At 37.7% G+C, this 22,786-nt stretch overlaps 2 protein-coding genes across 2 annotated transcripts; both read right to left on the bottom strand.

The window, feature by feature from the left end:
* Positions 1–139: 139 nt before the first annotated feature.
* On the bottom strand, positions 140–6,652 carry LOC136266770 (polyprenol reductase-like). The gene is made up of 3 exons (XM_066061790.1): positions 6,397–6,652; positions 591–952; positions 140–541 (listed from the first exon to the last, which is right to left on the bottom strand). Exons 1-3 carry the CDS (start codon positions 6,579–6,581, stop codon positions 162–164), a joined length of 927 nt encoding a protein of 308 aa, XP_065917862.1. The 5' UTR covers positions 6,582–6,652; the 3' UTR covers positions 140–161.
* A 4,510-nt stretch (positions 6,653–11,162) lies between these two features.
* Positions 11,163–13,725, bottom strand: LOC136267578 (polyprenol reductase-like). Its single transcript, XM_066062738.1, has 4 exons — positions 13,686–13,725; positions 13,537–13,629; positions 12,909–13,112; positions 11,163–11,624 (listed from the first exon to the last, which is right to left on the bottom strand). The coding sequence occupies exons 1-4, from the start codon at positions 13,723–13,725 to the stop codon at positions 11,245–11,247; spliced, it is 717 nt and encodes a 238-aa protein (XP_065918810.1). The 3' UTR covers positions 11,163–11,244.
* Between the last annotated feature and the right edge of the window lie 9,061 nt (positions 13,726–22,786).

Genomic DNA, 22,786 nt, shown 5'->3' with positions numbered 1-22,786 from the left:
TGAAATAATTTACATTTTTCGTTTATTTTTTGACCTGCCAGGTTACTAGCCAGAGGGCAAACAATCCGTGAAACATAATTATGATTAATTTGGTATGGCCTTATTTGAAAAATTATAAAAATAAAAAACAGAACTTCACACACACATAGATGGGTAATACACTAATAAATATATGGAAAGAGTGCACGTCTCTTTGAACATTCTTCTCTGTGTTTCTCCATGTACCATTCATGTGTCAACCTTGTGCCAGGCAGTAGCATCAGAATTGTGCTGATCACTGGACCAATAGTCCACACATTTTTGAATCCCTGGACCATAGCAATTCCAGTATAAATCAGTATCTCTGCAAAATAGTGAGGACTGGTCACCAACTCAAACCAGTCACCTTTAGGAAGACCATAAGTGCTACTATCACGACCTGTTCTAATATTAGCTAATATTGAATGACATTTGTACTGATGATAACTGGCATAGATGAACAGTAGTACTCCAGTGAAATGGTACCATTGTAGTTGTAGCTTTGTGTCAGCTCCATCACTACCTATAATACAATACCATGTAACGTCACACAGCTAACTATTATCACTTACATGTTGCGAGTTGGCTGAGTATCGTAGCTCCGTTCCATGTATAGAAGAGATATCCACCAAGATAGAGAATCATGTGCATCTTGCTGTTACTGCCAAATACGGTGACAAAAACACACTCCAAGACTCTTCTCATTACTTGCAGTGTTTGCAACAATAAGGCCAGCACAACTTCAAACTGACATGTCTCAAACCTCCACTGTTGTTCAGCTATCACAACTTCAATATTATGTCCAGTGATGTATGTGAGAGCAGTTTGAACCCACCACAACACATATGGTACATGTCCCAGGTACACACAAGTGATGTAGGCCAGTATACAGCAATCCCAGATGACACCCCAGGCATAGAAGTGAGTGTACCACCTAGCCAGACAGAACATAGTTATGAAATCATAATCCAGCTACTTGGCATACCTTTATACAATCATTCAGCATACATTATCATAAACCACAATAGCGGATTTATAATTAGAATTTCCACAAATCCATTATAGAGCAGTCACCACCTTAGAAAGCAGACTTGCTCGCAAAACAATATTCAGAAGGCATCCTATTAATCACTGAACTAAGAAGTAAACTAATAAGTAAAGATGCATGAGCTAGACATTCAAAAATTGTGAATTTATGTGATTTGTTCATTATCATACTATTGTTATTCTTTCGTTTCACAGGACTATAGCAGAATTTGTCCACTCTGTGGCCAAAAATAAATAACTACATAGCAACCAATGCTTACCAAGTCCTTTGGCATATCCATGACCACTTTATAAACCCATATTCTACAGATTATCAATTACATGAGAGCTCAATAAAGTTCTAAGATCCTCTTCACCGGTATCTATAAATGAAAGAAGCCTCAGTAAATTATGGGATTCCTTTGTGTACGCTAGTACTAATTCCTTTTCACCATGCTGTAGTTTTAGCTGACTAAATTTTCCTGAGTTCAAAGCTGTAGTAGCACTGTAGCACCACTGTAGCACCAAACCTTAGAAGATTGCATATAGTATTGTCGGTAAACATTTCTGGTGGCAGGAAATTCACTACAAGAAGCCATCTACGCAAGCACAGTTAGGCATCTCCTTTGATAAGTGATAGGGTTTACTCTATAACCATTTCACACAAGTGTATGTATGCATGCGTGTGTCACGGTGCCTTTGTGTGTTGTCACTAACGTAAACTCTTCATAAAATCACTTACGTAGATAAATTAACATTCGAACAAGTATACCAAAAATTTGGAATTTTCAACTAGAGTAGGGACCATATCACATCAATAAAAAGTACTGAAACAAGTCAGAGTAGTCCACGATATTAAATCACAGTAAAACAATAAGAAGTGTTATACTACTGTGCTCAAGATACCATAATGGAAATGCACAGTAGGGATATAATACTTCTTATTGTTTACTGTGATTTAATATCATGGACTACTCCAACTTGTTTCAGTACTTTTTATCGATGTGCTATGGTCCCTACTCTAGTTGAAAATTCCAAATTTTTTGGTGTACTTGTTTGTTGACTTTTTTTGTAAATAATTATTATGACTAATGAACCCACGCATACTGCATCTGAAATGGCGCCGCACGCCCCAGCTTGTTAATTATCGTCTGAAAAGTAAAGTATCCGTTACGCTTCATTGTCAGCTTTGTTCAACCCGTTACACAGCATTTTGAATCAAGAACTGTTCAAAAAGCACCTCTGCAATCCCCGCATACTGAAGGAAATGGTGTCGGACGCCCCAGTTATATCAATCATCATCTGGATGAAAAGTGAAGTATCCACTACACTTCGTTGTTGGCTATGTTCAACCACGTTACACAGCAGTATGAATCAAGAATTGTTCAAAAAGCACCTCTGCTAACAAAATAGCCACTATGAAAAATACAGACAATTTCCGTTATGAAGGGAAGCCACCACGTGCTATCACCAAATCGATACTTTCTGTTGTCAGCAAAGATGAATGGGACACAAAGGAGGACACTGGTAAGTCCATGAAGAATGCATTGTACGTATGTGGTATGCCAAAAGGCACCTCTCGGGCTGAAGCGATGTCGAACAGTGAAAAAAGCAAGCCCATAGCCTTAGCTGTTATAGAGTTACGCTTGTCTGAAGGCCTCAGTCAGTTACTTACTCAGTCAGTTATTCAGTCACTAGAAAATTCCGTTAAATAATTTTTTTTTAAATTCCGTAGCAATTTGTTGAAAGCGTTTCAGGTCGATTGTTTGGGTTTAGTTTTACCTAACCAATACTGTCTCATTGTCATCAGGGGGGATTGAGACTGTTTTTTGGGTGATCTTATTTTGTGGGCCATGCCTACTCCTTTGTGGTCTCTACTATACAGTAACTATTGTACTGTATGATATCTCACTGTAAAAATAAGTGCACATTTCTACAGCTAGAGATAAACTTTTTTCCCGACCACCAGTGTACTCCTTCCCTTACCAGCTCCTGGATCTATCCCCATGTAGCTTAAGCTTGAAAAGCTGTTTCAGGGTGAGGTGTCCGTTGACTACCAGTCTTTAGTCTTTGACATCATATGAATATCATAATGGACACAAAGCACTATTCTACTAACAGTAATTCTATTTACAAAAGTTACAGTACTATAACCTATAAAGAATACCACAGTCGGAATCTCACAGTCCAGTATTGAAAATAAACAAACTACATACATAAAAAATTGGAATTTAAAAAGTGGATCACTGAAAAAAGTAACAAAACAAAAAGGGATCACTGAGGTGATAATATGAACCACAAATCTCTATTTTGACTGAATAGGTCAAAAAAAATCTTTTAAATGGAAAGTCAAAATCATATTAGAGATTTGTGGTCTATATTACCACCTCAGTGATCCCTTTTTGTTTTGTTGATTTCTTTAACAATCCCTATTTCCCCTTTTTAAATTTCAATTTTTATTTATATATTTACCATGGAGTCTACCCAGTGCAGTACCCACTAAGCCACCAAATCACCTGAAGTGCCACAGGGCATAAAAGAGCACTGAATTAAAACAGAATCATAATTGATACTTGTAATATTGGTACTGCATTATATTGGTATCAAGACACATGATAGTATATCATGCGGCCCAAAAAGCCGGCATGCCACACCAGCGTGTAAGAATTTAAACAAGAATTTCACATATGTGTTGGTATCTATACATTTATTACTTGTATCGCTCATCAATAATGATTTTATTCTATCATGGTTTATAGGGCTGCTCTTCCCTTTGAAGTGAGGTGTATCAGTGAACTCTCTACAGGGTGACATATAACATAACTAAACTCTCTACAGGGTGACATTTTTTTTTGTAGCTGAACGTTTTACAGGGTAACTTGTATGTAGCTGAACTCTCTTTGTAATTGAGCTGAATTCTCTACAGGATGACTTGTAGAACAGCTTGAACTCTCTACAGGGTAGCTTGTTTGCACCTAAACTCTCTGCAGAGTGACTTGTTTGTAGCTAAACTCTCTACAAGGAGGCTTTTAAGGTAGCTAAATTCTTTTCAAGATGGCTTTTTTATAACTGAACTTTCTACAGGGTGACTTGTAACATAGCTGAACTCTTTAAAGGGGCTAATTACTGCATAGCTTGCTGCTTTAATAGGTGATTGCACTATTAGAGTATCTTGATTATGCACACGTTACATGAATTCTTATAACTCAATGGTTTTAAATCTGATATTTCTAAACCACTGGAAAGGCCTTTCTACAATTAGTGTACCTATATACCGGATTTTGGTCCGTTCCATGCCTGGGAGGCATGGTAAGTTGTCATTGTTTAACCAAACTCCGATCACATGATTATTGCACACTGTTGCATGATCTTCAGCTCAATTTCTTTCAAACCACAAAATTTTTGATAGTTAACCTATCTACATACCCATTCTCAGCTTTTCCCATAAGCAGTCTACCCCGTAGGCATGACAACATAAATTATTGTTGGTATTATTTTTGTGAGTGATTGTTAATATCTCAGTGACTGTTTATCGTATTCAAACCAAACTTGGTACTAAGATTCGCTTATAAGCCCCCCCCCTCCCCCCCTCCATGCCAAACTTCACCAACTGATTTTCAGAAAAGAATCAAAATTTGATTGCTTAAAGCATCCACATATTTTATAACTTAGTATTTGCCATCATATGAAATATATCATGGCAGGACTGCACACAAAGCACTTACTTTTATAAATCCATTACTGGACTGTAAGATTCCAACTATATAGTATTCTGTGCAAAAGATCTGACTTGCAGTACTGTAACAACTAACTAGATAAATTAAAAAATCGGAATTTAAAAGGGGAAATAGGAGGGATCACTAAAAAAAGGGAACAAAACAAGAAGGGGTCGCTGGGACGATAGTACAGTGGAACTTCAGTTATCCGAACCTTTCGGGACCAGGGGTGGTCCATAAGTCTGAAAAGTGTGTATCTCTATATAAATAACCTTAAAATAGCACAAAGAACATTGGTTCAACTACTTTAATAAAACAGCCACTACACTAATAGAGCAGTCATTTCTGTAGTTTGGTTAACCGAGAATCTGGATAAGTGGGGTCCAGGTTCTTTCACTGGATAACTTGAAAAACATTTTTAACAAGGTAGTCAAAATAGAAATTTGTGTTTTACAATACCACCCAGCATTTTGTTGCTTTTCTTCAGTGATCACACACCCATTCCTTTGAATTCCAATTTCCTTCTTTCAGATTATACGTATTAATCAGAAATGACTTTACAGGGCTGCTGCCACCAGACAAAGAAGCCGAGAAAGCTGATACTTGATGTTTAAAGTCCCACAGCCTTGACTTGAACAACATATAAAATTCCTGTTGTAACTCGAGTAATCGCGTCCAGTTTTGGAGCCCGTCCGATATTAGGCCAGGCAAACTTGATTGTTTCTCATCCCTGCCCGCATCTCTTCTTACCCTCACCGCCTCTAATTTCATTATTGCTGTTATCAATCACATGCACACGTATTTTGATGCTGAGAAGGCTGGCTATCACTTAGCTAACCTCTATAGTAATAACAGACAGCTTGATTTGGAGTATTTTCTTTAATAATGAATAATGAAAACTGATCCCCCACATGCAAATCCGAATTTTTGTGGATGAATCAAGTTTGCCTGGCCCAAGTGGCCTGGCAAGGGGGTGTCACGTAGGTACACGCTGTAGGTAGATCTGCGACCGCGGTCAAAGTCTTGACTGGCCGAAATTTCACTTTAACCTGTGACTAAGAACCTTTTTCGACCTTTGACCGGTGACTTAGCAACGATATTTCAGCACTTTTCAAGTGTGGGTTGGAAGCTTTTACCCTTGACCATTGAATTGGCACAATTTTGGTGGCCTTGACTTTTGACTTAGACCGCAGTCGCAGATCTACCTACAGTGAGTGCCTGTGTGTCACCCCCTTGCCTGGCCTTAGGTGAGTTACTCTACTTACACAGACACCTCAACTCCCATGCATTACGCGTGAGACACACGCATCAGATTGTTGTCTCACGCATGGTTTTCCATCTCACACATTGCAATTCTTGGAAAATTAAGCTCTTATGTAAGTTAATTTCGCTTCAAACCTCTAGGAAAAGCACTAAACAGTGCTCTAATGGCTAAAAAGAAAGTTGCGAATTTTGTAATTTTACAGGAATTTTTCTACTAAGACAAGACCTCACTCCTAAGTAAACACTCATTTTAACCTCAGGTCTCACTCCAAGTGCACTTTCTAGGTTGAGGTCTCTGACTTACACCGATACCCGATATACCGTACTCAAAGAACGTGCAAGCTGGTGACACACAAGAAGATATGATGCTAACCGTTTTGGTACCAGTTGTGGTAACTTCGTGGTAGGATCTTCTGCACCTTTTATCGGCAACATTCCTAATCCGAATGTTGCTATGTTGTAGACTTGAGCAGGAAGATGATTTCTAAACACTACCAGTATATTGAGGACAAACGCCAGCAGTCCGATTACGATATAAACAGTGTGAAGAACAGACATCTCTTCAGCTTACTTCAGCAGCACTGAGGGGGCACGATAATCACGCGATCACACATACGTACCCGCCTAGTCTTTGTGAAGGGGTGGGCGGTGCCAGAATGCTGTATTACAGATAGTGGATCATAATAGGGATCGCCTAATTTAGTGGTGCACCGATACTACTTTTTCACTACCGATCCAACACCGATACATTTGAGGCAGAAATGGCTCCAATACTGATACTTTGCCACACAGGCATTACAGGCCTGCCAACCTAGGAAACAGAAAAGCCTTGAAACTTGGTCTCAGAATGGACTGCTGTATCTGCACATTATAGGCTGACACAGCAAGTTGTAACAGCCCCCATGCTCTACACTGGGCGCCATACAACACATATACACATGCATCTTCTATAAATTATGGGCATCAATATAGTATTTAAAACATGTTGTGTATCACTAGCTAATCTATGCATGGAATAGCTAGACCTGCAGTAAAAGTGTGCAAGAGTCTTATTTCATCAGCTAGCCAAATGTACTTACTCGGAAGCCACTGTGTTGAAACAGTTACTCTTTTATTGCTGTGAAGTTGCAACACGTAACTGGACTATGGAACATTCTTGATATAAGCCACTAGGTGCTTATAATATCACATGATGACTTAGAGATGTCAATTTCATCCTAGAGGCTGAAAGCTCCAAACACATACCATTTGTATAGGCTACAAACCCAGGTGCTCTTGTATGGGGTCTCTTGTGTGACGTGCAAACCAGGCACTTCAGGGCTGGTATTCTGATCAGAGTTCTGACCACTTAAAATCAACTCCAGATCTTGCTCCAAATACTCTCCAATGCATTAGTATTGAATAGAAGGCAGAAGGCAAATCCTTGCCACAATGCCCATCTTTATAATCACGTGATCTTGCCTCTATTATTAGTTGTACCACAATTATGTACCCGGGGAAATCCCCCTGAGAACTGGAAAAGGCTAGGAAAGGACATTCTGAGAGCTTTGACTCTGGCCTGAGCTTGAAAGTAAAGAAATCCGGTGAGTTTTATAGTGATGATCCGTGAGAATTGGTAGGCTTAACTAAAAATCCGTGAGTTTAGAGCTACTGCTTGTGAGACCTTGAGCTTGGTAGTGAAATCGTGAGTCTCATGGTAAATCCGTGAGGGTTGGCAGGCCTGGAATTAGTTTGCATTACTCACAAGAAACAGCTAGCAGCTTACTGAACAATCTCATCAACTGCAATTTGCCAGTTTTGTGGCCATCAATCATGGGGATAACAATAGCCAAGGGGTATTCACTTCCAATACTGCCAGTTGATATACTTGCATGGGATCAAGAATTTTGATTGTTGAAATTTCAGCTTGATCACTTGATTTCACTTATCTTGATTCTTGATCGTCAATCATAAAATCCTAGTAAATTCTCGTGTTAGCTTTCAAAGGTGCTTGATCATCACTTTTGCGGATGTCTTGATCGCTTCATTCACCATCCAAAAGCCCCTCGATTGCTTGGTTGAATCTTGATCCCATGCAGTCATGTTTCAACAGACAGTATTGAAGTGACTACCCTTTAATAGCATGAGGCTCTTTTTGCCCAAATCCTAATAGAAGTACTAGAATGTTAACTTGATAGAGTCAATGCAACACAGTGCTGCAAAATGCATGGATCAAAAGTACATTCGACCCACTTACTTTAAAGTTGATCGTCAGGTCTTCTTTGGAACTTAGATGTAATTATACATGTGTTGTCCTATATCCTGTAAATTAGTTTACTCTTATCAAGTTTTCAAATTATTTTCAGATGAATATAATCTCCAATTCTCATGACAATTCATTTAATCAGTACTCTCCTCCACTAATGCTTTTCATTCTTTTTTTGTTAATTGTGTGTTTATCTGGAACTCAATTCCTTTTGATGTGTTGTCATGCAGCTTCCGCCATGCAAGTACTTTAAGCAAAAACTAAAAGTTTTCTTTAGTTTCAGATTAGTGTGTGTGTGTTTGTTTGTGTGTGTGTGTGTGTGTGTGTGTGTGTGTGTGTGTGTGTGTGTGTGTGTGTGTGTGCATATGTTCTTTTAATTTTGTATTTGTTGTTCTTTAGTTTATTTATGCATGTTATGACAGTGGGGAGCATCCTGTACAAGCTTATGCCTTGTAATCCTTGTCTGTTGACATAAAATTGATAATAAATAAATGGCTATATAGTTTAGTAAAGTGCGTGAAACACATCATGCAGAACATGCCCTATATAGGAGCATTCCCCCCACAAGAAAATTTTGCAAATTAAAGTTAAAATATCCTGACCACCTGGCAGACTTCTGTAAGCATTCAAGTGTAAATTGGATGGCTACAGGATCAAGGCTGCCCAAGTCCAGTAATGAATATTCTCCTACACCTTTTCAAGCATAGTTACTTAGTATAACTAAGAATAAATAACGGAATTATTTACTCTTGGTATAACATCTTTAACTAAGCATGACCTTCAGCATTGGTGATGTAAAGCCTTAAATATCAAGTTTAGCTTGAGCATTATGAACTACTTTAACTAGGCCAAGTCACTATTCTCTAGCAGCGCTATATAAAATAATTGTCAAGTAAAGGGCACAGCATTATAACACTGCAGAATACGTGAATTTCAAGGGGCCTACGTGGATTGCAACCTCCAATAAAGTATTTAGTCTAAACTAATACTATGATAGATTCAGATAGAATTAAAAATGAAACCTCAACCAGCGATTATTTAATCTATGTTGTAACTGCTTTTCAAAAAGCTTTCAATAATATATGTACTCTTGATAATATTTATTTCACCAGGGAAGGGAAATTACTTATGGTTGTTAATTCATTTACACTGTGGCTAGTGTAAAGCATCTCCTTTGGGAAGTTGGAATTTTTAAGGTGGTGGTACACTTTTATCATTTACATATAATATAGCTACATTTCAAATGCAACATACTGACTAGTAGAAGGAATGTATACATATACTGGTCATGTTTAGTTTTGTTCTAAAGTAGAAAATATGTGGAGCTTGATTATGTAAAGGTGCAGCCCCCATGCAGATGCTGTAACCCTGTTCACTTTATAAATGCTTAAAATTTCACTATAGAATTAATGCTTTAGTTATTAAAAGAAGCAAGCACCAATTTAAGTTTGCAGAATTGCCGTTTAATTGAAGGAAGTTATTTGCCTTTCAATAGAATTGATGTCTTACAATTCACAGTGCATAAAAGGTATAAGTAGTTGGTATGCTGGGATGTTTGAGATAACAGTGCACATGTACAGGTGAGAAGGACAGGTTCAATTTCAGCTCACACAGTGGTGTTTGTTCTTTATAGCTTAGAGTTTTAATGGTGGATGTTCTATTAGAGTATCTGACTGTTCTATACGGTATTGTAATATTTCGATTTTTAGCATACACCACTGAAATGTAACTTTGACTCCCTATGGCTTGTTAATTCCTATGTATAAGAGATTAGCTCTTCCCATCTTTTCATTATCCATGCTGCTTTAGATGCAATTGCATGCACCTGAACTGCATGTATAGCTTCTATTGCTTTCAACACAATTTAGCTGACAAAACAAATTGCTTTCGGCATACATGTATAGTTGAATTAAAGATGCAGTTTATTAAAATGTTTACTCAACTTTACAGCCACTCTGCCAGCATGCAGTTAGCTACCATACATATTTGCAATTATCATATAGTCATGAGATATCACATTTTTTAAGTTTGTAGTTTTCTCATACATTATCTATTTGAGGGGGCAAGAGTTACCCCTTCAGTGCAATCACATAGATGATGCATGGGAAAACCACAATGTCATATCTAAATTTGTAGGTACGATTTTCAACATGGATAGTATATCTATACGTGATGAGATATGACATTTTTAAATCACATACATTGTGTGTATGTGATTTCCCAGAAGGGGCTACACTGCATGTCAACTGTCGGCCCCTTATATAGATCATGCATGCATGGGAAAACTATACAAACATAAAATGTCATACCGATACTGTATATATATATTTTTTTTTTTTTTTTTTTTTGCGGATTTGCAAACAATAGAGTAGCTATATGGTGGTAATTTTTGCTGTTGATCCCGAAAAAGTTCTTCCGCAAAATATTTAGGCTATACAGTATAATTTTATCCCTTTAAAAATTAAAAAGGTCTCTTTGTGTTTAAAAAATCTAGACCCACATTAATTCCTCTGCTAAAGTGCATGAAGTTTTTCCTGCATGTACAATAAGTATTTGCTTATCAAAATTAGTTAATGGTACCATGTTGACTTCACAACTAACCGGCATGTATTTTGCATCACTGCATGTATATACATTATGCAGTCTAGTATAGGACTAATCAATGTTATAGCAGGTGTATTATATTACATAGTATAGTCTTGGTGGAAAATGATGGAGGACTTTCTGTGTTATACTTTAGCAACGATTACAGGGACAGTTTTACCTTGCCGGCCTCACTATATACAACTGAAACTTGGTATTTATGCATGTAAACTCACATGCTCTAGATCTAAAGGTTACTGCCATAGGTTTACTTGTTCATCAAGAATAAAACAGCAGCAATCCATCCATTGATTGTGCTATCAATGTGTAAAGTGATCATATTTGAAAACACGCATCTTCACACAAAGATAACATCTCAGGTTACATTTCAAATCAATAAATATAAGGAATCAATACACGTCTCTTTGAACATTCTTCTCTGTATTTCTCTGTGTACCATTCGTGTGTCAACTTTGCACCAATCAGTAGTAGCAGAGTGGTGATTATCACTGGAGCTATAGTCCACACATTTTTGAATCCCTGGACCATAGCAATTCCAGTATAAATCAGTATCTCTGCAAAATAGTGAGAACTGGTCAGCAACTCAAACCAGTCACCTTTAGGAAGACCATAAGTGTTACCATCACGACCTGTTCTAATATTAGCTAATATAGAATGACATTTGTACTGATGATAACTGGCATAGATGAATAATAGTACTCCAGTAAAATGGTACCATTGTAGTTGTAGCTTTGTGTCAGCTTCATCACTACCTATAGAGAAATAAAACAAAAAATGTGACTATATCAGACTTGGGTTCAATTACATTAGTATTTGTATTTAATTGCAATCAAATACAAATTTTGAGTAATTGTATTTGTAGTTTGGGAACTGGATGTATTTGTATTTAAATACTTTCCTAATGTATTTAAATACTTACAATTACTTCAAATACCTTTGCTTCAATAAGATGGTAAAATCTTTGATCATAAAGAGTGTGAGATCAGCTATGCATAGCTTGTCGACACCTTTGGTCCACACTACTTTCAAGTGCATATTTCACTGGATTCATAAACAGTTACCTTTCCTTTGAAGTCGACTAGTATATAAGCAAGTTGAATTTCTCCACTACCAGCTGTAACAAATGGTTCCCGGTTTGTGGCCACTTTAAAGGCATCAGTATATAGTAGACTTGGGAAGTATGAGGATATACATGTGTTTCTGATGGCTTCTGCACTTGATCCTAGGTTCAAGCTGAAATGATGTAAACTTGTAGAATTCACTCACCTAAAAGCAGCACTCATCGAAGAAGTTGAAAAGAATCAACAGGATCAAGGTACTAACATGACTATACAGACCAGTAACTTTAGCAATGAAGCAATGCAAACTCAGGAGTCAGATCTAGAGCCCCCAGCCAAGAAAATAAAGACATTTTTCAATGATTTGATAGGTGAGACAGCATCCTCTAATTCTATTATTGCTTCCAATGACATCACTTCAATGGTTAAAGAATATTTGCTGTCACCTTGCTTACTACAAGAGGAGAACTCACTTGAGTTTTGGAAACTAAACCAAATCAAATATTCTCCATTGGCTAAACTAGCACCTCAATTTTTGTGTGTGCCAGCTTCATCTGCACCCGTTGAAAGACTTTTTAGTATTGTAGGGAAAATATTTCGACCTGAGAGATGTAGACTAAGATTTTTTTTAAGAACTGATGTTTATTAGATGTTATCAATAGTATATTATAATATACATACACCTCCTGTACACTCATGCATAGAGGCTATGGTAGAGCTGGCATGTACCTAACAATTTAATCTCAATAGTAACAGTGTTAACAAAAATTAATAAGCGCAACTAGTATGCATAATTTAAATTGTATTTAAATACTATGGAAAGTATTTGTATTTAAATACTGTCCTGACCAAAGTATTTTCAATTGTAATTGTATTTGGAAAATTTATAGTATTTGTATTTAAATACTACGCAATGTATTTGGACCCAAGTCTGGACTATATATATAGATATATAGCAACTTAACTATCACAACCTACACATTGTAAATTGGCTGAGTATTGTCGGTCCGTTCCATGTATAAAAGAAAACTCCTACAAGATGATGTAGTATGTGCATCTTGCTACTACTGAACACACTGATGCAAACACACTCTAAAAATCTTCTTGTCACTTGCAGCGTTTGCACGGCTAGCGCCAGCACAACTTCAAACTGACATGTCCCAAACCTCCACTGTTGTTCAGCTATCACAACTTCAGTATCATGTCCAGTGATGTACGCGAGAGCAGTTTGAACCCACCACAACACATATGGTACCAGTGGCAGATTTAGGGGGGGTTTCAAGGTTTCCACGGAAACCCCCTTTGAAAAATGATTGCATAACAATTAAATGTTTTAATTATTGTGGCATGCGTATCGATCGAGATACTCTAATAGAGCAGTCACAGTAGCTATTAAAGCAGTGTGTAGCAAGTTATTTAAGGTATTTTATGTACTATCAGTAGGCTGTGACCTTTTTTTGGTCTCACCTTACCACACCAGACGATGTAGTGCAAAACTTTTGTGTATCTCATGTCAGTGTATATCTCCACCTTGTAAACTGGAAACCCCCTTTATAAATTTCTAGATCCGCCACTGGGTACATGTCCCAAGTACACACAAGTGTACATATGTAGGCCAGTATACAGCAATCCCAGATGACACCCCAAGCATAGAAGTGAGTGAACCACCTGCAAATAACGGAGCCAGATAGGATGAAAACTGAGATACGTATGCGTTCCTACCTACCGTTTTGGCACTCATAATGATAACTTCACGGTAAGGCCTGATGTTGCTCCCTTTGTAGTCTTTCCCCATCCGAACGTGTCATACAGTGCAGCAGGAAGATAATTTCTAAACAACACTAGTATGTTGTAGATAATCGCCAACAAACAGAATATTATTCAACAGATGTGGAGAGCAGACATTCTTGAATTGAATTGAATTTGAATTTGAATTTGGTTTTAAACTCCTATATTCGGCATAGCCGTTCTTCCATATAGGAGGAGTATACACAGTACATACATACATATACATAATATACATACGCAGCACTTACGTACATACATACATACATACATACATACATACATACATACATACATACATACATACATACATACATACATACATACATACATACATACATACATACATACATACATACATACATACATACATACATACATACATACATACATACATACATACATACATACATACATACATACATACATACATACATACATACATACATACATACATACATACATACATACATACATACATACATACATACATACATACATACATACATACATACATACATACATACATACATACATACATACATACATACATACATACATACATACATACATACATACATACATACATACATACATACATACATACATACATACATACATACATACATACATACATACATACATACATACATACATACATACATACATACATACATACATACATACATACATACATACATACATACATACATACATACATACATACATACATACATACATACATACATACATACATACATACATACATACATACATACATACATACATACATACATACATACATACATACATACATACATACATACATACATACATACATACATACATACATACATACATACATACATACATACATACATACATACATACATACATACATACATACATACATACATACATACATACATACATACATACATACATACATACATACATACATACATACATACATACATACATACATACATACATACATACATACATACATACATACATACATACATACATACATACATACATACATACATACATACATACATACATACATACATACATACATACATACATACATACATACATACATACATACATACATACATACATACATACATACATACATACATACATACATACATACATACATACATACATACATACACATATACATGTATAGTATAATATGTTACATAATAATTATTACAAAAAAAAAAAAAAAAAAAAAAAAAAAAAGATGGTGCAAACTTAAGGATGTATCGCTTTCTTCTACAGTTCAGTTCTAGGCAGGTTTCGTCACACCGCGTGTTTATCGATTAGAAAGAAAGTTCGCCTATTCTAGAATCAGGCACAGCAAATTTCTAATCGATAAGCGTTGCTGCGCTGTGACGCATGGTGACGCTCTGCTGTGCTTAGTCTCGCGTGGCCAGACCGCTTTTTCTCCCACGGCGCTTATCGATTGGAAATTATAACCGCCTGCTCGAAAAAGCTTTTCGAGCAGGCGCTTATAATTTCCGATAAGCGCCGTGGGAGAAAAAGCACTTTTTCGAGCAGGCGCTTATAATTTCCAATCGATAAGCGCCGTGGGAGAAAAATCGGTCTGGCCACGCGAGACTATGCTGTGCTGTAGTCTCGTCCCCAGCCGCCCGCGTGTGGGGGACGAGACTAACGTTAAAAAAAACAAAATCTGAAATGCTGGGTTGGAATCGAAATCACAGTCCATTTTTACAGCCGGCTTAGCTTGTATTTGTATTAATTTACGGCATTTGCATTAATTTACGGTATTTTAAGGATAAAGGCTTAGCTGTGCCTGTACATCCATAAACAAATTATGTAGCTATTCTACTTATTATACAAAATCAAATAAGCAGTCTGTCCAGCAGTGTTATAAAATCGTTGACAGAGACAATAGATTGGGGTAAGGCCAAATAAAATAGCTGTTTCCCGTCCACCGCCGGCATCTGGTTACTGCCAGCTCTAAATATTCCATTATTCCGTATCATTATTTTCCGGTTATTCTTGCATACTGATAGGCTCAGTAAAAGCTATCTTGAAACAGTGTCAGCTCACGTGTCAGCATGCAGTGCTATGAAGTCAGCACAAACTTCATGTTTGAGTTACTTTTGCAACTTACAAAGGAAGGAACAAGTTTAAGCATGTTTTATGCAGCCTTTTTGGATGTGCCAGGCAAATAATGGCTTGAAGAGTTAGCCAATCTTATAATGAAATAATGGAAACTTGATGGACCGCCCGCCCGCATGCAAATATGCCTGAGTCCAGGACGGGAAACAGAGAATTTATTTGGAGTGGCCTAATAAATAAATACTACACCCACCCATATGGCCCGATGAATTCCAGTCATTGATTACTCTGTTACTATAAAAATTAGATATTGTATATAATATTAAGGTGTGGTGTGAATTTAAAGCTCAGCCTCAGGCAAAACATTTGTTGGTCTACATTGAAGAAACTGAACCGGCCATTATGCACCTATCATTGTCAAGCCCTACCCCCACTCCCGGGAGTCCCCATACACTAACAAGGGGTCTGGCATCAAAGCCTTGTCCTACCCCTGGGGCTTTTGGCGGCGGCAGTTTGTTGAGCCAAGAATTAGTCTTTATAGGTAAATCAAATCCCCTATAGAAACCCTTCTTGTGAGGTGGGGACATAGTGGGGTTTTGACAAGCTTCTTTACCCCAGTACTGGGGAATTTGACACTAGAGTTTGTCAAATCCTCTGTATTCCCCACCCTACCCAGGGGTCCACTGACCAAATAGTGAAGTGCATAACTTATCAGTAACCTGACTGAAACTATCATGTTCTCCGATCATCTTCAGCTCTAGAAATCAAAATCAGACTGGCTGCAAACCAAGGCGTACAGCTATAAAGGCGAATCCCGGACAGTGGAATCTCTCAATTACATAGTTATTTGTATGGTCATTCTTTTGTTTTCAACTCCACTTTAATGCAGCTACTATTGTTTACAGTTCAACACACTTTCCTGTGCGCATACAGATTACCTTATTGAAATGTGACTGATTGTGGTCACATGGCTAGTGCATAAATGAAGTTTACTTTAGTTTTCTGTACCAACACAATTAAGTTAACTTCAGCTGGTACAGATAATATATGTCAGATACCCGTCAAAGAAATGACAAGGTGCATGAGATCCAGAGATCAGAACTATATGTGACTGAATTTGACAAAACAAGGTTTCGACGCACAAAGCTTCGTTAGGAGATATGGCGATTTTAAGTAATCATTGTGTAATAACTTCCCAGTGCCTACAGCTGTGCAAACAAAATTTGCACCAATTATTCATCTATTTACTAGCTATCACTGAGTGGGTGTATACATTTCTGATACCCAAAATTTGCCCTGTTTTGGGCAGTTTTTTTCGAGCGGGTAATAATATCACAGGTGGTAGTAATAGGGTGGGAGGGTGGGCTTAATATAGAGGTATAAAATGAATATAGGGGTATAAAATGAAGTAAGAAGACAATTGGAATCAAGAGGCCAAGTTTGGGCTCTCCATGGCCCTCCATGGCCCTCCATGGCCCTCAAACCACTCCAAATTGACTGAGAACATTATTGGTGAGCTCTCTGTGAAGTCCCAGCTCACTACACACCATTATCACAAAGCCATGGCCATTTAATGGCGCCAATCTCCCACTCGTGGCTTTGACAGGGTCAGAAGAAAGCTGCTACAGAAACCAGACTTGCCAGTGCTGAAAGAAGTACAGTGTGGAATATGATAGTGTATTAGACCAGCAATCCATTTCTGGTAAAAACATAAGTTTGAATTTGTGTGTGTGGAAGCCTTGTTATATGAAATCTGGTCACATATTTCATTTTGGTACAACTGCACATCTGTAATGCGGTCTCCTTATACTCTTAGTAGCTAACTTTGATGAAATAGAGATATATAACATGGCCAGGATCATGGGCAGATACAACATCCGGTATTGCATTTTTTCTTTAATAAGTTATGCACACCTAATCTGCACCACTTTCCAATGTTATTGGTGCATCACTACATTGCTGTAAATTATTGCCATAGCCTAGAATTTTAATGGTTATTGGTTGTGATGCAGTAGAATTACATTAATAGGTCTGCGCAAAAGTTGGTAAGATCACCCAAAGCCAATCATATTACATTGCAATTAAAGTGGCCATCCTATTAGAGTAATTGGCCGGACTACACATAGATTCATTTTCATAGGTAGTGTTGTGGTACATTATGATCTATAGTTCTTGAGCACCAGCATGTTGTATTAGCTGTTGTGACACATGATGAAGAATGTGTGCAGGCAAAATCCAAATTCACATAGTTACAACTATTGCTGCAAAGTAGTCATACTGTGAACTATATATTTATACACATCTAAAGAACAACCAGTTCCTTTCATCTACCAAATGGTACACATTCCAACAATTTTAGTGTTTATATACAACAACTGTGCAGTATACAGCTACAATCATTTATCGCAATAAGAACTGCTTCCTGTCAACTCAACTGGCAGATTAATGGAGGCCCTTGCATGTCAACTTTAATTCACAGCATTGTTCAGTCACTGAACGGATCTTCTGATGATATACTCTTTGATGTACCACTGTTTGTTATCTACCTAAAGATGCTACTACTACTACTACGTACTTGTAATGATATAGCTACCAACCATTATTATACCAGCCTTGTTGTTGATCCATGTCATAATAAGAACGAGCAACTTCATATATACCTCTTTGTTGCCAACCTGCTGATCACTGATGTAACAACTACCATAAGGTTTACATTTGAAATATTCTCCATGGTGCTGTACTTGCTCAACGTTGACATGATGACTATTAAACACCTTGACATTATCTACTCCATTATTACCATCAGGGCCGCCCAGAGAAATTAAGGGACCCAGGGCAAAGAGTTAAAGTGGGGCCCCAAGGTTAGGGGGGCCTCCTGGGGCCCCTTTCAGGCTGGGGCCCAGGGCAAAATGCCCCAGTTGCCCCCCCTGTGGGTGGTCCTGATTACCATCCCAAGAGTAACTGCCCTGTATACATTCACCTTTTAGGCTATCAATTGTGTCATTGGTGTTGGGTTCCAATATCATCACAGAATGATTATGACAGATAAAGTGGCTTACAATAGGCCCTACATGCTCATCAGCATTGTGTGGCTGACTACAGCTGTGATATCAGTTATTATCAAAGCTAAAGCCAATTTTCTTTCGGATTTATATATATATAGTACCCTCAAGTGCTGTAGCAGCAATTGCATCTCACTGCCAGTTTTAGGCCAACAGTGGCAACCAATGCATATCTATACTACAGGACAGTTAAGGCTACAGCAGAATCTGAGAGAAATGAGCAGAAAATAAACAGGCTAAGAAGATTGCTACATGCCTTCCAAATGCAAGCTAACCCTATGCTATCAGTTCTAATCTTGGGTAGCATTGATTGTGTTGTAAATGTCCTATATATGAGCTACAATAATATATGCTTTGGCCAACTCTTATTTCCCTTCTGATGTTACGAATGTGTATGCTCCTATCCATTAATAGAATGGTTCCTAATATTATATTAATAATAATATTATATTATTAATATTCCTTTGCAGCAATTCCAGTATAAATCAGGTACCTCTGCAAAATAGTGAGGACTGGTCACCAACTCAAACCAGTTGCCTTTAGGAAGACCATAAGTGTTACTATCACGACCTTTTCTAATACTAGCTAATATTGAATGACATTTGTACTGATGATAATTGGCATAGATGAACAGTAGTACTCCAGTGAAATGATACCATTGTAATTGTAGCTTTGTGTCAGCTTCATCACTGCCTGAGAAGAAATGTTACAACATAACTCCAATGTGAAAAAAGACTTAACAAAAGATCCTACAAAATTAGCAAAATAATCAATGGATTGTTTTAATAAATTTAGCTAGCCTCAACATTTCTCCTGACTCTGAAGGATGATAAAAATTTTTGACTCATAATACTTTTGGGCCAGCTCCCTTTTTGCATAATTATGCAGAGTGGACTTTGTATTTATGGAAATCCCTATTTTAACATAATCTCAAACACAAAAAATAACATACAACACTATACAGCTATATTTACATCACAGGCAACATATCACAACATACATGTTGGGAACTGGCTGATAAGGGTCACTCCGGTCCTGTGACTCCTGTCCATGTACAGAAAAGTATCCAGTTAAGTGATGTACTATATGCATCTGACCAGTACTGCTAAACACACTCACCCAAATACACTCCAGAAACCTTCTTGTTGTAGGCATGAATTGAAAAACTAGAACCAGCACAACCTCAAACTGACATGTCCCAAACTTCTGTTGTTGTTCAGCTATCACAACTTCAGTATCATGTCCAGTGATGTATGTGAAAGCAGTTTGAACCCACCACAACACATATGGTATACATGTCCCAGGTACACACAAGTGATGTAGGCCAGTATACAGCAATGTGAGTAAACCATCTATAATATAAGAAATCATTGAATAACACTGCACAGATGGCATGAAATGACAAACTGTAAGACCAATTTATCCTTTGATATGTGTAATCTGTTGATGCAATAGCAGATTAGAATGCACTGACCTGCCACAACTAAACCAATCGGCAGTTTGTCCATGGCATAGTTATACTATTGGAGCAAAGCCTCAGTAATAAATTGATTTTGAATTAAGGAGAGTTTAGCACCACAAAGATCGAGATACTCTAATAGAGCAGTCAGGTATTCCTCGCCTACTATACTCTTGTTTGAAGAGACAAATTTAAAAAGCTTTGCTAAGATTAACATGCATAACTCGCTCAGCTAGTGACAATGTTTGTTCCAAGTTGATTGAGTACTGTAAATCAGATTGGCCAACCCACAAACCAAAAGGAACTTTGAGCAAATACTATGTGATAATATGTGTAAATACTAAATACTATGTGATAATCTGTTGTTGTACCAAAGAAGATGAACATGAGACACTACAGAAGATACATCAAGGACACCACAAGGTATCCAGGGATGCCAACTTCGAGTTAACACTTCAGTTTGGTGGCCTGGCGTATCTTGTGACATGGAAGAATTTGGAAGATCCTGTCCAGATTGCCAACAGTCAGCAATACTACCTAGAGAACCATTGCTTCAGTCTCCCCTCCCCAATCATCCATGGGAAAAAGTGGCTTCAGATTTGTTTGAACACAAGAAATCAACTTATTTGTTAGTAGTTACTTTTCAAGATTTGTTGAAATACAGAAACTAACCTCTACCACCTCATCCAGTGTGATTACTCACCTGAAAGCCATGTTTTCATGACATGGCATTCCTACTACTCTCATTACAGACAATGGACCTCAATATTCTTCAGCAGAAATGAACCAGTTTTCATCAACTTATGCATGGATTTCAACACATCACCAGTTCCCCTCATTATCATCAGTCAAGCGGACAAGCTGAAAGAACAGTCAGGACTGTTAATCTCTATTGTCAAATTATCCTAATCCTTATTTAGCTTTACTCAACTATAGTCCATTGCCAATTTGCCATGGTGTGGACTCAGCCCAGCAGAACTTTTAATGGGGCAAGTTATAAGGACAGATGTTCCTCAACACACTAGAGCTTTTCAGCCAAACTGGCCACACCTGAAAGAATTCACAGAAAGGGAGAGAAAGTATAGAGATGACCAAAAGAGGAGCTATGACAGGCATCATAGAACAAGATCTTTACCTGACCTTCCAGAGAACACTCCAGTTTGGGTTGACATGCAGAATGGCAAAGTTCAAGAAACTATTCAATCATCAGTGGCAGAGCCAAGATACCATCTGGAGAAGTCAGTCAAAATCACTACCACCTGAGAACCAGGACCTCAGGAAACTCTGAAGCTGCATGTAACAAGTGATAACAGTACCAGTGTGCAGAGACAAATACGAACTCGTTCTAAAACTGGAACTGAGATTCGACCCCCACTATGTTACAAAGACTAGTGTTACAGCTTTGAGGGAGATGTAGTGTAACAGTAACTATTAGTAGGCTGTAATGCTGTAATCATGTGTGATGTAATGTTATGTACAATATACAGAGATCTCATAGCAGAGATGGCCAAAGAAATGTAAAATTTGTTTGAAATGGTTAGGCATATTGGCTGTTAAATATTTACTTTGACACACTTGCTATTTCATCACACATACTCGAATGTGATGTCCCAAAACTGTTGCATGAAAGTTCTCTGTAATCTTATGGGAAAATCAACAATTTATTCATATTAACCTTTATACCATTGTGATATATAAGTTTTTCAGAATTGAAGTTTCATTCAGTATTGTATTATCTCTCACTACTTGATGCTTTCTCTACTGAGTACTGAAACATGGTATAACTTGTGACTATACAGTGGCTACCATGTACAGATGTTAATTGTTTGTTGATACGTATAAATTGTATCATTTCAAGATCACACTCTAAGCAGGAGCCCAAGGTTGGACTCAATGAGCTCCTGCCCTAAGCTCTTAATTTTTATTAAGTTAATTAATCCAGAATGTCTCATCTGCTACTGCTTGCATTTGAGGATCAAACATGAGCATCACTATTAGTATGTACATGACAAAGTATTCTAAAGCACCAAGTATGGAACACTGATGTCACACTATGCAAGTGATCTGCAAAATAGCTGCTCAGAGAGTGTCATTTCTGTGAGATAAACAGCAACCATACAAGTAGCCAGACAAGACTGGCAAGTCTGGTTTCTGCAGCAGCTTTCTTCTGACCCTGTCAAGCCACGAGTGGAAGATTGGTGCCATTAAATGGCCATGGCTTTGTTCACAGAGAGCTCGCCAATAGTATTCTCAATTAATCTGCAGTGATTTGAGGGCTATGGAGGACCAAACATGGCCTCTGGATTCCATTTGTCTTGCTCCATTTTATACTCCTATATTAAGCCCACCCAACACCCCCCTATTACTACTACCTGCAATATTATTACCAGCTCGAAAAAAGCTGCCCAAAACAGGGCATATTTTGGGTGTCAGAAACTTATACACCCACACAG

This window comes from Dysidea avara, chromosome 9 (genome assembly GCF_963678975.1).
Source record: "Dysidea avara chromosome 9, odDysAvar1.4, whole genome shotgun sequence".
Classification (NCBI taxonomy): Eukaryota; Metazoa; Porifera; class Demospongiae; order Dictyoceratida; family Dysideidae; genus Dysidea; species Dysidea avara.
The sequence above is the reverse complement of the archived record's forward strand: the minus strand, read 5'-3'. Positions and strand labels throughout refer to the sequence as shown.